We start from the raw sequence: 19,018 nt of genomic DNA on the forward strand, positions 1-19,018 counted from the left end.
TACCAAAGCCAAAATTGGTGGCTGAATTCTATCAGTATTGTGGGGAGGTGCAGGTGCAAAAGTCCTAGCAAAATCATTAGCATGGTTATATCTATATCACACTAGCAGCCTCACACATGGCGTTTTGGGGCATTCTGGGAAACAGAAAAAAATCAGTACAAGATTTAAATCGGTGGTAAAAATCAGAGCAGGTTTGAAAGGTTCCACCTGCCACCTTGATTCAAAATTGCGCCCAGTTGTATCCTAACGTGGACAAAAATCTGCCCCTTGATTTCAGGAACGATCCTGCAAAATGTGGCTAAAATCAGGGCACTTCTGGAAGGTTCAGTCGGCTGTCTTGATTCAAAATGGCATCCGATTGTATCCCAACAGAGGCAAAAACTTGCTCCTTCACAGAAATCAGCGTTTTGTTACAGTATCTTCACAGGCGTCCAAATGCTTAACAAATTAGCAGCTTTCCAAAATACATAGTAGATTTAATTTATGACCCGATTCCTTCCGTGGTAAACCTCGTGGTGATGTGTGGAAGGTTTCTATGCCAGGGCTGCTCAGACCCCCTAACCTGATTGGTTTTAACAGAGTTGTCACCAGTGTCTTGTGCCTTCAGACCGTATTGCCAAGGGCACTTAAGCTTTGAGTCTTACTGCTAGGAGGAAACTCACACGTGGCTTTTCACCGACAGACAAAAAAATACAGTGGTACCTCAGTTCTCGAACGTAATCCATTCCAGAAGACCGTTTGACTTCCAAAATGTTTGAAAACCAAGGTGCAAAGGGCGGTCTGCAGAAAACAGAAAAAAATAACATGCACACAGCGGAAGCCGTTCAACTTCCAAGGTGCGTTTGAAAACGGAAGTACTTACCATATTTTTTGCTCTATAAGACTCACCTTTTCCCTCCTAAAAAAGGGGAAATGTATGTGTGTCTTATGTGTGTCTCTGCTTGGCAGGGGGTTGGACTCGATGGCCCTTGTGGTCTCTTCCAACTCTATGATTCTATGATTCTATGAATGCAGGCTGCGCAGCTATCCCAGAAGCTAGAACAGCAAGAGGGATTGCTGCTTTCACTGCGTAGCGATCCCTCTTGCTGTTCTGGCTTCTGAGATTCAGAATATTTTTTTTTCTTGTTTTCCTCCTCCAAAAACTAGGTGCGTCTTGTGGTCTGGTGCGTCTTATAGAGCGAAAAATACGGTACTTTCGGGTTTTCAGTGTTTTGAAAACTGAAACGTTTGGCTTCCGAGACACTTGAAAACCGAGGTACCACTGTACCTGCTAGCTTTGGATACAAACTTGAAGGAAAAACCTCTGGGTTTCTTTTTCCTATCGGAATTGGCACAGGCAGGGGGAAAGCCCTGCACATGTGTGCAAATTGCACAAGACATTGCACTGCCTTCCTGTGAGGTGTTGTCGCTCTTGTTCCTCCTGTATGTTGAGATCATTGGTGCATCTATCACGTTATGGGGGACGGCGGGCCCTCCGGATGCTGTCAAACTACAACTCCCATCAGCCTCGGCAAGCACGGCCAATGGCCAGGGGTGATGGGAGCTGTGGTTCAGCCACAACTGGGAAGGCCAGCAGTTCCCCACACCTGGTCTGCAGCCAGGTGCAGAGAAGCTGTGGCCTTGCAGATGTTGTGCTCCCAGCTTCCATCAGTCGCTATGGCTGAGAGTCTCTGAGTGCCTTGTCCTTGCTGTGTAAAGCAGAGGGTAGGTCACTAAACCAGCACTTTCCCATGGGAGAATGGCGTAGCCTTGGTCAGGATTTCTCAGCGAAGCAGAAAATGAGAACTGATCATATCCTGGAATCCTAGAATTACATAATGGGAAGGGACCACCCCCTGGTTATCTAGTCCAACTTCCTGCAGTGCAGGATTTTTTTTTTGCCCAATGCAGGACTCGAACCCGCGACCCTGTGATTAAGAGTCTCATGCTCTTAACAACTCAGCTATCCCAGCTGCCAAGAGATGGCTGTGAGCGGATGTTGCCGTCGCAGAATGTGGAATATGCAGTAGGCTGTCATCGACTTAGGTTGCTTCTACCGCTGAACGCTTGAGGAAGGATTTGAGCTATACAAATGCAACATTTGCGGATGAAGCACACAGGCAGATAAACTGAGACTTCTTTTTTAAAATATATACATATTTGGTTTTTCGAATTACAAGTTTACAGTCACATGTCCAACTTGCAACACAAAAACTCGATTCCAAGGAATTTCTTAGATTCCCCACCTCTCCTTTGTGGGTCCTATTGTTAATCATTTCCTCCTGCGCCTCTTATGATAATTCAAAATCTTTTACCTCTCCATTGTGTCCAAAATTCACCATTAAACTACAAGTGATATTCCAATCCTACGAACGATTTTAACGTTTTTAAGATAAGTTATGAATTTCCCCCGATCCTTATTAAAATTTTGGTCTTCCTGATCTCTGATTCTTCCGGTCATGTTAGCCATTTCGGCGTAATCCACCAACTTGATCTGGTAGAGACTTTGTCTCCTTTCCATCTCTGAGATGGAAGCTGAGATTTCGACATGACAACACAATATATTATTACACCAGCAGCCGCGTACCTGGAATTCCTTGGGACTAAGAAAAACGTTCTTAGTTGTGTTCATGAATGTACACAGTAATGTTTCCGTATTCTAAGAACACAAGAAGAGCAGACTGGATCAGGCCAATGGCCCATCTAGGCTGGCATCCTGTTCTCACTGTTGCCTCCCAGATGCCTTTGGGAAACCGCCAGGCAGGACCTGAGCCCATGACCCCTCTCCCCTCCTGGGGTTTCCAGAAATTAATATTCAGAAGCTCTACCTCCTCTGACCACGGAGGTGCCTTTGTGTTCACCTTATCCATTCTTTATCTGTTAAGTTCCTCTGCGTATTTATTCTAGGAGAACAACAAACGTATGGTTACGTGAAACTTACTCGATAAACACACAAGACGTAACCGGCTGTACTTTTGAATAAATAAGGTATACTATTCATTGTATCAAATTGTAGATTTTATCAGAAGTTTCATAAAGTTCAACGAAAAAAGCAGTAGATCAGGTCCATATGTGTATAAGTGTCTATTCCACCTGTCTGTTCATAGAGTCCAATAATCCACAGGGAGGGTTGTTCCAGTTCCACAGAATCCTTTCACAGAGTCTAAGAAAAGGATTTCTGGAATATTAGCCTTGTTTCGCCATCCTAGGCTTCATCAGTAGAACAGGCTCATATGTAATATTACAGGATAGCGGATCTTATAGCATAGTAGTGGTTGAAATTGTCTTAGACTGTGAAAGGATTCTGTGCAAGTACATAAATAGGTACCGCTCCAGCGGGAAGGTAAAAAGTGTTTCCGTGCGCTGCTCTGGTTCGCCAGAAGCGGCTTAGTCATGCTGGCCACATGACCCGGAAGCTGTACGCCGGCTCCCTTGGCCAGTAAAGCGAGATGAGCGCCGCAACCCCAGAGTCGTCTGCGACTGGACCTAATGGTCAACCCAATAACATCCCCCCAGAAAAAGAGCCACATTTTAAAAGGGTATTGGATGTCAGACAGATCAACCAAAGGCCTGGTTAAAAAGGAACGTGTTTGCCTGGCGCCTAAAGGTGTGTAGTGAAGGTGCCAGGCGAACTTCCCTAGGGAGAGCATTCCACAGGCGGGGAGCCACTGCAGAGAAGGCCCTGTTCTCGTCTTGCCACCCTCGGGACCTCTCAAGGAGGAGGCACACGAAGGAGGGGCTCAGAAGATGATCTGCTGATGGAAGGTAGTATACAAATTTTATAAGTAGCGGTAATAACCACTGCTGTTTTTCTAGAATAGCAACAGTGCCTACCTGAGAGGTGCCAGAGCTGAGCTCCAGTCAGGGGCATAGCTAGCTGCTTTGGCACCTGGAGTGGCAGAGATCCACGCACAGGGGCATCGCTACAAGCTGCCCATGGAGTTCACCTGGTGGACGCAAGCCCCACACTGACATTTTGGGCAGTGTGGGACCCCAAGCCACTGCGTCACTCCCAGGAGAGACGTGTGACTCGGGCGAGCTGCAGGCCAGGCCCCACCCCCATGGTGCGCCATTTTCTCACCCCCTCAGGGATGACATCCGGGGCAGACTGAACCCACCCCACCCCCCTGGCACCCACCTTCCTACACCTCTGGCTCCAACAAGTTCCGGCTGAAAAAAAAGCCCTGATAATAACCCTGTTATATTCTGTTATATTCTGGGTGCCTGTAAAGGCGTCAAATGCCACTCTGAGCAAAAGCCTCTGTGCTGAACTTTGCACAGTGGACTTGGGTCCACTCTTGGCACGCTTCCCTAGCAGTGCCTTTCTGCCGCATGGCACTACCTTGCCCTGGCACAGAGCCCGGCTGCGAGAAGAACCAGCAGCTGCGCTTTCAGTTCTGAAGGGATTCCTCGAGCAAGGGAAACGAAACCTAAGCAACCTGCGCTTCTTAGAGGGGAGAGCCCAAACCCCGGAGGCCTGTCTGTGCCCTATGCCAGGGGCCCTACAAAACGGCCGTGGTCGTCGCAGGGCAGAAATTATGCCGCTTCTGTTTTTCTCGCATGAAGAGGGAGGCCGCAGCCAGCGGGCCTTCCCCGAAGGATGGGGAGGAGAAAGGAGGAGACGGGGAGGAGAAAGGAGAGCAGGAGAGAGGAACTGGAGAAGAAGAGGAATGTCAGAGTCTATGTGAGGAGCACCAAGAAGATCTGACATGGTTCTGCACGAAGGACAAGGCTCTCCTATGCGAGAGTTGCAAGGCCTGCGAAGTTCATGTCTCTCACTCCGTGGTGCCTGTTGAAGATGCTGCCCAGGAATACCAGGTGGGGTTTTTCCCCTTCTTTACTACAGTCCCATTGCGTCCCTTCCCTTCCCAGCCTGCCCTTCTGTAGTTGTAAATATCTGAGGCAGCAAACGCAGGATTAAAAGCGAATGGAACATCCAACTAAAACAAGAAAACCCCTCAGACATTCATAGAAGTTAGGGAATAAAGCTGCGTTTTCCTTTCGGCTGTGCCGGAGGCGGTGTTCCGAGAGCAGGGCGCCACCACAGGAAAGGCCCCGTCTCTGGTTGAACACCTGCCTAATAGTGCCTCGTCCGTTGGCAGCTGGGGGAAAAGCCTCTGAAACAGACCTTGAGGGGAAGGGGTGTAGCTCCGTGGCAGAACATCTGCTTGGTTCCAGGTTTAATACAGGGCGTCTCCAGGTAGGGCTGGCAGATAGCCCTGTCTGCAAGCCTGGAGAGCTACTGCCAGTTGGTGTAGGCAGTGCTGACCAATGGTTTGACTCACTGAATAGTGAGTGAGGTTATTAAATTCAGTTCTGGAGAATGCCAGTAGCTCAGGCCACCCTTAATGTATTCGTCAGTGTTATAAGGTGCATTTGGGGGGAAAGCGTGGTATGTTGTGGTGTTAAAAATAAGAGTGTTATCATATATAAAAATACACACACACACACACACACACACACACACACACACACACAGTGGTACCTCAGGTTATATACGCTTCAGGTTACAGACTCTGCTAACCCAGAAATATTACCTCAGGTTAAGAACTTTGCTTCAAGATGAGACCAGAAATCGTGCTCCGGCAGCGCGGTAGCAGCAGGAGGCCCCATTAGCTAAAGTGGTGCTTCAGGTTAAGAACAGTTTCAGGTTAAGTACTTAATTAAGTACTTAACCTGAGATACCACTGTGTATACACACACACACACACACACACACAAAGCCAGCCCCATTGAGTTCAATGGGACTGACTCTCAGGTGCGTACATTTGAGTTTGTCGCCTAGGTCACACAAAGTAGCTCTGGAGCAGTTGCTCAGCTTGATGGGTGGAAATCTGCAAGTCACTTTGCCAATGCCATACCAATGGGCTGAGTAGTTGGTACCAACTGATGCTGCATACACCAAACATTTAAGGCGCATGGGTTCCCCCAAAGAACCCTGGTGTGTTCAGGGTGCTGGGAACTGTAGCTCTGTGGGGCAAAATACAGTTCCCATGGTTTTTGTGTAGGGGTGTGTGCAGTGGCGTAGCGTGGGTTCTCAGCACCCGGGGCAAGGCAAGTAATTTGCGCCCCCTAACCCGTGGATTTTAGCACTCGAGTCTTTTCCGCGCCCCCCAGATGTTGCGCCAGGTGCAGCAGGCCCCCCTGCACCCCCCACGCTACGCCACTGCTCCCACCACAAGTCTTCAGGACAGCCATCTGAAGGCTGGCGCGGGGAGAAGGTCTCTCCGCCCCACCGCCAGGCTTCGGAGGAGGTCCGAGGACAGTGGGGTTCCTGCTTCCTCGAGGAGGGCCGGCCAAACGCGCCCCCCAAAATGTTGCGCCCGGTGCGGCCGGCACCCCTGGCACCCCCCACGCTACGCCACTGGGTGTGTGTGCTTTAAATGTATGGTGCGTACACAGCCTTTGCTGAGCTACGAATTAAGCTGCCAGGGTCCTCTGGAAGTGGGGAACTGGGCTGAAAAGACTGAATAGAATTGGCTTGGGGGAAACCAAGGCGGAATAAACAAACCTGATTTGCTTGTAATTCTCTTCCCATTTTCCTGCCAGGGGAAGCTGCAGCACGCCGTATCTTTGCTCACTCGACAACTGGAAGAGTCTTTGGAGCAGAAATACAAGGAAGGGAAGAAAACAGCTGCATGGAAGGCAGGTGCCAAGTTTGTGTTGTTGTTTAGTCATTTAGTCGTGTCCGACTCTTTGTGACCCCATGGACCAGAGCACGCCAGGCACTCCTGTCTTCCATTGCCTCCCGCAGTTTGGTCAAACTCATGCTGGTAGCTTCGAGAACACTGTCCCACCATCTTGTCCTCTGTCATCCCCTTCTCCTTGTGCCCTCCATCTTTCCCAGCATCAGGGTCTATTCCAGGGAGTCTTCTCTTCTCATGAGGTGGCCAAAGTATTGCAGTCTTAGCTTCAGGATCTGTCCTTCCAGTGAGCACTCAGGGCTGATTTCCTTCAGAATGGAGAGGTTTGATCTTCTTGCAGTCCATGGGACTCTCAAGAGTCTCCTCCAGCACCATAATTCTAAAGCATTACTTCTTCGGCGATCAGCCTTCTTTATGGTCCAGCTCTCACTTCCATACATCACTACTGGGAAAACCATAGCTTTAACTATACGGACCTTTGTTGGCAAGGTGATGTCTCTGCTTTTTAAGTTTACAAGTTTACAAGCCTCCAAAGATTTCCTGTAGGGCGCAGGTGGCACTGCCTGAAACCCTCCTCCTTCTTAGTCTCCGTATTAATCTTTGCAGAACTCCATGGGGAGCAGGAAGAGGAGGGTGGGAACAACACAAAAATGAGTCGGCTCTGTCCTTGGTTCTGGTGGTACAGACTTTTGGGCTCCCTGCCAGCCTCAATGAGCATCAGCCACCACGGGGTACAGGCACACACCGGTTCCCCGAGGGCTTTTCTGAAAACAGCCCCTTTGGAGACAGCAGGTAGGGATGGCCCTGCTGTTAGAGCAATGCCAGATTACCAAATAGACAAAGCAGACACCGGCCTAGGGGCCCCACAACAGTGGATCAAAACAATATTGCGTAATATAATGGGTAAAATAAAATAAAAAAGTTAGCAGATAATTTGCGACAGGCCCCCTGAGAGTTCGACTGCCTAGGGGCCTCCACCGGGTTTAATTTGGCACTGCATTAGAGAGAATGAGACAATTGCTTCAGGGAAAGCAGTGTTGGCAGCCCTGTCCATAGCTGAAAAAAGGTAAAGGTCCACCTGGATGGTTAAGTCCAGTCAAAGGCGACTATGGGGTTGGGTGCTCATCTCGCTTTTCAGGCCGAGGGAGCGGGTGTTTGTCCACAGACAGCTTCCTGGGTCATGTGGCCAGCAGGACTAAACTGCTTCTGTCACAACAGAACACCGTGATGGAAACCAGAGCAGCACACGGAAACGCTGTCTACCCTCCTGCCACAGTGGTACCTATTTATCTAGTTGCACTGGTGTGCTTGCAAACTGCTAGGTTGGCAGGAACTGGGGCAGAGCAACGGGACCTCACCCCGTCGCGGGGATTCGAACCGCCGACCTTCCAGTCGGCAAGCCCAAGAGGCTCAGTGGTTTAGACTACAGCGCCACTTGCATCCCTGTCCATTGAGAGGCTGATAGGGCTGACTAGTGGATGCAGAAGAACCCACACAGCCCAGGCAGTTCTCCTTTGCAACTGGCCATCACAATCCTATCAGGGGCTATTATGGCTATGCTCTACCTCTAGGATACCAGTTGCTGGAAAGCTCGGGAGGCTCTTGTACTCAGGTCCTGTATACAAGTTTCCCTCAGGCATCTGGTTCCCCACTATGAGAGCAGGATCCTGGCCTAGGTGGGCTGCTGGCCTGATCCAGCAGTCTCTTCTTATGTATATAATATTTATGATTTTCAGTTTTGCACATTTCAATAATTTTACAATCATTCTAACATTTCAAAACTTGACTTCCTTCTGCCTCTTTCTGCGGTTCCTTAAATTTATTCTTAATATCGTCTGCATATCCAAATTAACTTAATTTGCTCATTTATTCACCTACTTTAAATATATACTCTTATAAAACTGCAGGTTATTACAATGATCCTGCCAATGTTCTTATCTGTTTATAGTTTGTTTGTAAATATTCCAGAAACTATTTCCATTCTTTTATAAAAATTTTGTTATAATAATAAAAAATAATAATAAATTTTATTTATACCCCGCCCTCCCCAGCCAAGACCAGGCTCAGGGCGGCTAACACCAGGTATAAAGCAATTGATTGAAATACAACTGAAAAAAACAAAATTAAAATACAACATTAAAACAACGTTAAAATGCAGCCGAATTTCAGCAGAAACTCAAAAACTTTTTGGGGGATGAAAACGTCAAGTCTTCACCAAGACTAACTATCCAGACTGGTCCTACATGGGCCAGAAAAAAAGCCAGGGAAGTCCCCAAGCAGGAGTTCATCACAGGAGGAGAAAGGAAAAAAGAAAGGGGGGGAGGGAATCAAATTGGCTCCAAGCCAAAGGCCAGGTGGAACAACTCTGTCTTACAGGCCCTGCAGAAAGAAATCAGATCCTGCAGGGCCCTGGTCTCATGAGGCAGAGCGTTCCACCAGGCCGGAGCCAGTGTTGAAAAGGCCCTGGCTCTGGTTGAGGCTAATCTGACTTCCTTAGGGCCTGGGACCACTAGGGTGTTGTTATTTATGGACCTTGAGGCTCTCCGTGGGGCACACCGGGAGAGGCGGCCCCATAGGTATGAGGGTCCTTGCTTTTTTCATTTTTCCGGTAAGTTTCTCCATTTCTGCATATTCCGTAAGTTTTTGTATCCATTCTTCTTTTGCTGGGACTTCTTCTTCTTCTTAACTATTCTGACGTTCTTAACCCTGGAGCCAAGAGCTGGAAGCGCTGCTGAATCTCTCTCTCTTCATCTTTCCTTGCTGATGAAGGACAAGGTGCACAGTCAGAAGGAGCGGGTGGAGAGCGAGTTTGCAAAGCTGTACAACTTCCTGGTTGAGGAAGAGGAGGAACTCTTGCAGAGGCTGAAGGCAGAGGAGAGGCAGACCCTGAAGAGGCTGGATAGGAATTTAACCCAACTCTCAAAGCAAAACTCCTCGCTGATTAAGCTGGTTAAGGAGATCAAGTCGAAGAGCCAGAAGGCGCCTGCTGAACTTTTGAAGGTGAGACGAGGCATAGAATCAGACTTGTAGACGTGGCAGGGACCGCGAGGGTCATCTAGCCCAACCCCCTGTATTGCAGGAATGTTTTGCCCAACGTGGGGCTCAAACCCACGACCTTGAGATTGAGAGTCTCATGATCTACCAATTGAGCTATGCAGGGTATCTGGGAGGCAGCCCCACTGAAACCAAAAGGGTTTGTGAGTAAATGCTGGGTTTCCTGCTTGTGTGAGTTCAACAAACTTTTAATTGTTGCCTCTTTTTTTCAGTTTGAAATGTATGTCACACACACACAACTTTTCAAGTTTATACATTTCACTAATTTTACACTCATTTTGACATTTCAAAAGTTGACTTCCTTCCCCCTCATTCTGCAATTCCTTAAACTTGTTTTTAATATTTTCTGCATATCCAAATTAAGTTAATTTGCTCATTTATTCATCTTCTTTAAAAAGTATATACTCTTCTAAAACTGCTGGTTGCTACAATAATCCTTCCAATATTTTTATCTTTTTATAATTTATCTGTAAATATTCAACAAACCATTTCCATATTTTTTTTAAAAAAAAATGTTATCTTGATTTCTTATTATCGGGTAAGTTTCTCCATTTCTGTATACAGTCATACCTCAGGTTACAGATGCTTCAGGTTGCGTTTTTTTGGGTTACAGACGCACTGAAACCCGAAAGTACTGGAACGGGTTACTTCTTGGTTTCAGCGGTCGCGCATGCGCAGAAGTGCTAAATCGCGCTTTGTGCATGTGCAGAAGCGCCAAATTGCAACCCGCGCGTGCACAGACACGCCGCTGTGGGCTGCGAGCATGCATCCCGCATGGATCACGTTTGCAACCCGAGTGTCCACTGTATTCCATAAGCTTTTGTATTCATTCTTCCTTTACTGGGACTTCTGCTTCTTTCCATTTTGGGGCAAGTAACATTCTTGCCACTGTAGTAGCATACATGAATAAGTTTCGATACATTTTAGGTAGTTCTGTCCTTATAATTCCTAAAAGAAAAGCTGCTGGTTTTTATTTTTACAAAGGTTATTTTAAATTTAATTGGTGCCTCTTATGGGGAAGGACCACAAAACTCAGTGGTAGAGCATTTGCATAGTAGTAGTCAGTGGCGTAGCGTGGGGGGTGCCAGGGGTGCCAGCCGCACCGGGCGCAACATCTGGGGGGGGCAAGTCCAGAGGGAAGGGACAAATTCCTTCCTCCGCCGGGCTCCCCCCCCAGCGCCGCCAGCCTTGCGCCCTAGCGCGCGCGCGCCCCCCCGCCGCTGCTGCGGCTGCACTCCACTCACTTGCAGGAGGAGCAGCCGCTGCAGCAGCGCCGACGCCACCACCGACGCCTGGCCGGGAACAGGCAGCCTCCGCACCCCGCCGCCACCGCCATCCCCTCGGCCCAGCCACAGGTGGCGGCTACTTCTGCTGACTGGGAGGGAGGAGAGCTCCGAGGGGCCTCGCCGCGCCCTGCGCTCCCCAAAACCCTCCGAGAGGAAGCCGGCGGGCGGGCGAGGATCTCTTGGCAGAAGGGGGCGCCGCTGGCTCCGGCTCTGAGCGAGGGGGCGAGGACGGAGCACGGCTGGAAGCCCCCGGACCCGGCCGGGAGGAGGAGAGGCGCTCGCCAAGCCCGGATCTGGAGCTCCACCTACAGCCCAAGGAGAGGAGGGGGCGGGGAGGCGCCCGAGGGGAGGGGGCTTCGGCTGCCTCGGCCCGCGGGGGCTCCGCAAATAATAAATTTAATAAATCCCTGCTGAGCCCTTGGGGGGGGTCCTTCGCTCCTTCGCTCGCCCCCAGCCCCAGTGGCGTAGCGTGGGAGGGTGCAGGGGGGCCGGGCGCAACATCTGGGGGGGGCGCGCTCGCACTCGAGTGCTAAAATCCACGGGTTAGGGGGCGCAAATTACTTGCCTTGCCCCGGGTGCTGACAACCCACGCTACGCCACTGGTAGTAGTAGTAGTAGTAGTAATAATATATGTATAACCCACCCATCCAAGCCACTTTGGGCAGCTTCCAGCAGAATATAAAAACACAACTAAACACCAAGAACTGAAAATTTTGCAGTAGTGGATGTTTGAAGACCTGGGGGTTACCCACACTTCCCTTTGCAGCGCTGCTTTCTCCTGGGAAATCTGATCTTTAGCGCTGAATCGGAACAAACAACAATCGGGTTTTCAACAGATTGCCATTTGTTCCTATTTAGCACTAAAGAGCTAAATAGAAAGAACCCCTTCTGATTAAAGCGGCAGGGCAACTGCTAAACCGCTTGGATCCGTGCCTAGGAAGAGTGGGATAAGCACAAAACCACTCAGATCCTGGGACAAACCAAAGTGTGAACGAACCCCGAGTTCTCAATTCAAACTATTGGAGATACAAAATGCATCATCAGGAGAGTGGAGATGTTTTGTATAGTACATATTTGTTTCCGTGTTAGGCATGATCATTTCTCTTGCTTAGTTTTAAGCTGTTAAATTAGATTGGCTTGTTTGTATTGGTTTACGCAAAGTTGAATACCACAATTTTGTGGGAAAGTGGCGTGCAAGTAAACAGATGACATTGATGGCACTGGACAAATAACAAACTGGTTCCGTTGGGCTTGTTGAATTCATCTTTAGCCAGGCCCAGGGAGGTGACCGTGAAAATAAAGTGCATAGGCTATTTCAAAACTAGCCAGGCTGATTTAAGAAAATAGATGAGGTATACTTTTTAAAGTATTCAACCTTTTTTTTTTTCTTTTTTTTTTTTTTACAAAAAGGAAATAATAGCCACTTATTTCTCTCTTCATTTTCCGGTTGCCCAGGATGTGGAGAATGTGTTAGCAAGGTAAGCTTGTCAGTTTGCTTTCAAATTAAAAGGTTTGAAATATCCAGCAGAAATGTAACACAGTAATCAAGCCACAAAGTCTGGCTTCTAGGTGTAAAATCTGAGCCCTTTCCTCTAACTGATTTATTTAAAGTATTTATTTTTACTCCACTCTTTAGCCGAAAAGGCTTCTAGAGTGGCTTACAATCATCCGCATTCGGACAGCCTCTGCCCTCAAGCTTACAATTTAAAAGACACGACACACAAGGAAAAAGGGATGGGGAGGGAAGAGGGGGCTTAAAGTTTCATTTCTTACCAGAAGCAGCAGGGATAGGAAACAGTTCCGGCAGCTTGATGGCATCACAGCCTACAAGGCGACATTTGAGGGAGCCAAAGGCAAGCTGGTACTTGAGCAGAGGCAATGCTTCTGTTGTCTCCCTCTGCTTTGCAGTCTGATGGCTTCCTAATTCTCAGCTCCCACCCCGCTCCCCAGTAATTGTTTGGGGCAGGGCTGACATTGCGCAACCGGATGCAGAAATCAGAAGGGACCTTTGCAGGGATTAGGGTCACCCTGTCAGCTCCTTGCCCTCTCTCTTCCCCCACTCCCATGATTCCAGTTACAGATAGGTAGCCGTGTTGGTCTGCCATAGTCAAAATAAAAAAATTCCTTCCAGTAGCACCTTAGAGACCAACTAAGTTAGTTCTTGGTATGAACTTTCGTGTGCATGCACACTTCTTCAGATACACACTCCCATGAGTTTATTCCCACTCCCATGAGTTTCTCAGCTTGGTCACCAAGGGCCCCAGTGTGGTGTAGTGGTTAAGAGCAGTAGTCTCGTAATCTGGTGAACCAGGTTCGATTCCCCGCTCCTCCACATGCAGCTGCTGGGTGACCTTGGGCCAGTCACACTTCTTTGAAGTCTCTCAGCCCCACTCACCTCACAGAGTGTTTGTTGTGGGGGAGGAAGGGAAAGGAGAATGTTAGCCGCTTTGAGACTCCTTAGGGTAGAGATAAAGCGGGATATCAAATTCAAACTCTTCTTCTCTTCTTCAAATATACCAGGTGTAGAGAACCTGTGACCCTTCAGATGACTCCTATTGGTCGCAGCCATCATGCTCAATGGTCAGGGGTGATGGGAACTGCAGTTCAGCAAGATCCGGAGGGTCCCAGGTTCCTCAGACCTGCAATATTTCTTCTCCCACCATCATCATACAATCCCTCTTTCCCCCCTTGGTATTCTTCAGAAGGAACGCGATTCACGGGGCAGACCATTGTGCACTGATTGCACAAAAAGAACGGTTTCCCCTCTCTGCATTTCTCAGTTAACAACTGTTAGGGGAGAAATCTGAGGGCTCCCTTGGACAAAAAACAAGGACACCAGCCGGGAATACCAGAGCAAAACAGCAGCCAGTAGGCTTGGTCTTTATTGAAGACTGTCGCGACAGGACTCCCACCTTCACAAGGTGGAACAAGATGGAAGCCCTGAACAAAAGAGCCCCCAAACTTTTATTAGTTGCTAACAGGGACGCGGACTTATAAAAAATATTGGGGGGGCCCGGGAAAGCTCATGAATAATAAATGAGCTCATGAATATGCAAATAAAGTGGTGCCGCCTCCTCGTGAGCGAGCGTGCTGCGCCTATTAATCAGCTCCGGAGCGGAAATTGGGTGGAGCTTTTGCTCGGGAGGGAGGGCAGGAGGCATGCAGCCCGCCCCTGTGCATTTTGGGCTGGGGGAGGGGCGGCGATGGCACTCTGCTGGAGGGGCGCCGGAGATTATTGGGGGGGCGGAGCCCCCCCAAACGAATTTTTGAGGGGGCTCGGGCCCCCTCAAGCCCCATGGAGTCGGCGCCTATGGTTGCTAATCCCCATGTTCTTCGGCTGATCGCCGAAGAATTGATGCTTTTGAATTATGGTGCTGGAGGAGACTCTTGTGAGTCCCATGGACTGCAAGGAGATCAAACCTCTCCATTCTCAAGGAAATCAGCCCTGAGCGCTCACTGGAAGGACAGATTGTGAAGCTGAGGCTCCAATACTTTGGCCACCGCATGAGAAGAGAAGACTCCCTGGAAAAGACCCTGATGTTGGGAAAGATGGAGGGCACAAGGAGAAGGGGACGACAGAGAATGAGATGGTTGGATGGTGTTCTTGAAGCTACCAGCATGAGTTTGATCAAACTGCGGGAGGCAGTGGAGGACAGGAGTGCCTGGCGTGCTCTGGTCCATGGGGTCACGAAGAGTCGGACACGACTAAACGACTAAACAACAAATCCCCATGTTACACACACCCCAAACTACATCACTAATACATCATGGTTACATCATGAAAGGGGAGGTCTGGTGGCAGTAATCTGAGCATCCTGGACCCTGCCCCATGGTTCTCCTTGCCCTCCACCAAACAACCATCAAGTGTAACAAAAGAGATATTTACATCTCCCTGTTTCCCAGCCAAGTTAATCACACCCTTTTGTCTTCATCTGGGTTTGTTATTTCTGTAACCTGTCTGGCACTCAGGTATCAGGATGCCAGGAATTATCACTCAGGCAGAGGGGCTGCTGAGTAGATGAGCTCACATGTCTATATGAATTTCTGAAGTTTTCCCAGTGAGTCAGTACATAGATACATTTATCAGTGAATTGTTACATTTGGTATCATGCAGCAAAGGCCCTTTGAATAGATAGGAAGAAACTGTTACAAAGTGTTTTGTGGGGATAAATCACAAAAGTCACAAAAGTGATTGTGCTGATTTTGGTAGTGGGCTGCTTGTGCATGATATCTGCTGGAGGGGCAACCCCCCCCCCCAACCTATACATAAATTCCTGCAATACAACAATATGGCATTTTGAATTTACTTTGGTTTTTATTGAAGTTTCTCGCAATACGGTTAAGATATAGGAAACTAATGTAAATTCAAAAACCAGAAATGAAAACAGCTATGAAAAGGCGGGGGGGGGGGGGAGAGAGAGAGAGAGAGAGAGAGAGAGAGAGAGAGAGAGAAGCAGTAAGAAAGGAAAAGGAGAGAGGAAAAGGAAAATGTGGTGTTTTGAATTTACTTTAGACCAGGGATGGTGAACCTGTCACCCTCCAGGTATTGCTGGACTCCAGCTCCCATCATGGCCAACCACCAGGAGTTATGGGAGTCGTAGTCCAACGACGCCTGGCACCCACAGCAGAGGCGGTTTTAGGGTAGCACAGCCAGTATAGCCAGACTGGGTGTGGTTGTCGCAACAATGGTGTTGATAGTGAGGGGGGGGCGATGTTTAGTGTCACGCAGGGCGCCACTGAAATGGGAAAGCCCAAAGTCCACCGCTGCCCACGAGTTCCTCCTAATTACTTTAGAACACTCTCTGCACCCATTAGCCTCATAGACGGGAAATGCATATATAAATGAAATGATTATCCTTTTGTGTAGGGCGGAAAACGTGACCCTGTTCGAACCGCAAGTCGTTCCTACTGAACTGAAGAACGTTTACAACATTCCTTGCCTTGACATTATTCAGATCTTAACAAAATTCAAAGGTACGCGCACACCAGTGCTTGGATTTTCACTCAAGATACATTCCCATTTGCTTTAGTGAAAGGATGGGGGAATTGGTGGGCCTCTAGATGGACTACAGCTTCCATCATCCCTGCTCATTGGCCTTGTTGGCTGGAGCCATTTGGACCCAATGGCATTGGGGGCGGGGGGGCACAGGTTCCCCAGCCGTTGTGTAGACAAAACTGAACTAGATGGGCTAAATCAGATTTCCCCCCCCCAAAAAAAAAACCTGGTGCCATCCAGATGCTTTGAACTACAACTCCCATCAGCCATACCCAGCAAAACCAATGACCAGGGATAAATGGTATGGAGCAGTACATTAGCCAGTGTAGTGTCCAGAGTGTCAGACTAGGTCCTGGGAGACCAGGGCTCCAATCCTTGCTTGGCCCTGAAGCTCAATGGGTGGCCTTGGCCCAGTCACCAGCTCTCCGCCTAAAACCTACGCAGAGGGTTGCTGAGAGGATAAAATGGCGAGGGCAAGGAGAACCACATACACAACCTTGAGTTCCTTGGAGAAAATGTTGAGATATAGTCATACCTTGGGTTGAATGTGCTTCAGGTTGAGCGCTTTCGGGTTGTGCTCCGCGGCAACCCGGAAGTAACAGAGCGTGTTACTTATGGGTTTCGCCGCTTGCGCATGTGCAGACACTCAAAATGACATCATGTGCGGAAGCGGCAAAATGCAACGCGCAGACGCGCCGTCGCATCTTACGTTCCATTCAGGATGCGAACAGGGCTCCAGAACAGATCCCGTTGCATCCTAAGGTACCACTCTGTGTGTGTGTATGTGTGTGTGTGTGTGTCTGTTTGTGTGTGTGTGTGTGTAATGATAAAATAAATAAATATATAAAAGGTAAAGGACCCCTGACAGTTAAGGCCAGTCGCAAACGACTCTGGGGTTGCGGCGCTCATCTCGCTTTACTGGCTGAGGGAGCCAACATTTGTCCGCAGACAGTTTTTTCAGACAGTCCGCAGACAGTTTTTTCAGGTCATGTGGCCAGAATGACTAAGCTGCTTCTGACGAACCAGAGCAGCTCACGGAAACGCCGTTTAACCTTCCCGCCGGAGCGGTACCTATTTATCTACTTGCACTTTGACGTGCTTTCGAACTGCTAGGTTGGCAGGAGCAGGGACCGAGCAACCGACCTTCTGATCGGCAAGCCCAAGAGGCTCAGTGGTTTAGACCACAGCGCCACCCGCGTCCCAAAATAAATATATAGAGGAAGCCTAAACAGCAGATGGAGGGCACCAGGTTTAGGGTTTGGGGCTGAAGTAGAAGACCCCTTAGGATTGTATCCAGCAGTTCTTGTTACGGGTTTTGTGCCTGTCCCCTGTCCCCTACCCCTTTTCCTATCTCTCTCTCTCTCCATCCTCTAGTGGACGTGTCTCTGGATCCAACCACAGCACACCCAAGTCTTCTGCTCTCCACAGACAGGAAAAGCGTGGAATACAGAGGATCCCGGCAGCTGCAGCCTCAGGATGACAACAACACAGAGAGATTTGACACCTATGTCCTTGTTCTGGGCTCCGAGGTGTTCACCTCCGGGAGACACTACTGGGAGGTGGAAGTGGGAGACAGCCCAGAATGGGACCTGGGGGTTTGTAGGGAATCGGTTAGCAGGAAGGGGCAGCAAATCATTTTCTCCCCCCTAAGTGGGTACTGGAGGGAGACCAGTATAAGGCCTTGATTTCCTGCCCTACGCTGCTTCCCGTGAACACAAGGCCAAAGCGGGTGGGAGTTTTCCTGGACTATTCCGAAGGGGAGGTTTCCTTTTACAATGTGACCGAAAGAACCCACATCTACACGTACATCGGGACCTTCTGTGGCCCCCTCCGGCCCTTCTTTAGCCCCAGCCGCCAACGGAAAGGGGCAAAGGGGGCCCACCGCTTGCTTATCTGCCCAGGCCCAAAAGCAAGAAAGAGCAAAAAACCTCTGCACTAAACTAGACCCATGCCATTCATGCTGATTCAAACAGAGGCAGCCATTGCCAGCTTGCCAGCTGCCCTAGACATCCCCTCCTGTCTTCACCTCTGTCCTGATTGACAGGTAGGCTTCCCCACTGTTGCAGCCCCCCTAATTATTGTCCCTCACTTTTGACAGGAGAAACGGTCCCTCTAGACTCCGAACTCGGGGGCCGTGTTTTGAAAGCCGAAGCAGCCCCCATCCATTTCCGCTTTCCTTTCAAGTGGCAAGATTTAAGATAAGCTTTTTTGTCCCCTCTCCCCTCCAGACAACTTGCACGCTTAGGAGAAAAACCCGTAGCAAATTTGTCTTGAAAATCCATTTATGAAGACCCAATTACTTCTAAATATAATCATCCCCCACTTTGAGGTTTCAGTGTGGTGAGAATGAACAGCTTCCCTATACAGTGGTACCTCAGGTTACAGAATCCGCTCACCCAGAAATAGTACCTTGGGTTAAGAACTTTGCTTTAGGATGAGAGCAGAAATTGCACAATGGCGGTGCTGTGGCAGCAGGAGGCCCCATTGGCTAAAGTGGTGCTTCAGGTTAAGAACACTTTCAGGTTAAGAACGGACCTCCGGAACAAATTAAGTTCTTAACCCAAGGTACCACTGTAGCCCTGAAGGGCCCTGCTTCTCTCCACCTGGCTTGGGGCTGCTGCTGCTGCTGCTGGGCAGAGAGGGCTGAGTTTCTGTTTTTTCAAATTGCTTTTATTTTTTATGTATGTCACTGATATTAATGCTGTATTCTTAGTTTTAGATTTTATGATGCATGTGGAAATTGTTTTCCATTTGGTTGTGTACTTTTTGATGTGTTTTAGTTACCGCTTATGACTTTTTTTGTTATGTTGGTAATTATGTAAATCTTGAAATGTTTTAAGCCACCGAGCACTGTTTTAACTATGGAAAGGTGGCATACAAATAAAATGATGGTGATGATGACCTGCAGGTATAGGGCAGTATATACATTTATTTAATAATAATAATAATAATAATAATAATAATAATAATAATGATGATGATGATGATGATGATGATGATGATGATGATGACGACTTGATTCTACCTTATTCTCTGTATAATAAAAAAAACCCTTATCA

At 48.6% G+C, this 19,018-nt stretch overlaps 1 protein-coding gene across 1 annotated transcript; it reads left to right on the forward strand.

The window, feature by feature from the left end:
* Positions 1 to 1,975: 1,975 nt before the first annotated feature.
* On the forward strand, positions 1,976 to 18,929 carry LOC308581472 (E3 ubiquitin-protein ligase TRIM58-like; the record flags this gene model as incomplete). The annotated part of the gene is given in 9 exon segments (XM_081183882.1): positions 1,976 to 2,005; positions 4,432 to 4,797; positions 6,529 to 6,652; positions 7,230 to 7,354; positions 9,276 to 9,623; positions 12,419 to 12,441; positions 15,831 to 15,937; positions 17,334 to 17,617; positions 17,623 to 18,929. Coding segments are annotated over 9 exon segments (1,683 nt in total). The 3' UTR covers positions 17,899 to 18,929.
* Between the last annotated feature and the right edge of the window lie 89 nt (positions 18,930 to 19,018).

The sequence above is a fragment of the Podarcis bocagei genome (genome assembly GCF_964188305.1).
Source record: "Podarcis bocagei genome assembly, chromosome: 2".
NCBI lineage: Eukaryota > Metazoa > Chordata > Lepidosauria > Squamata > Lacertidae > Podarcis > Podarcis bocagei.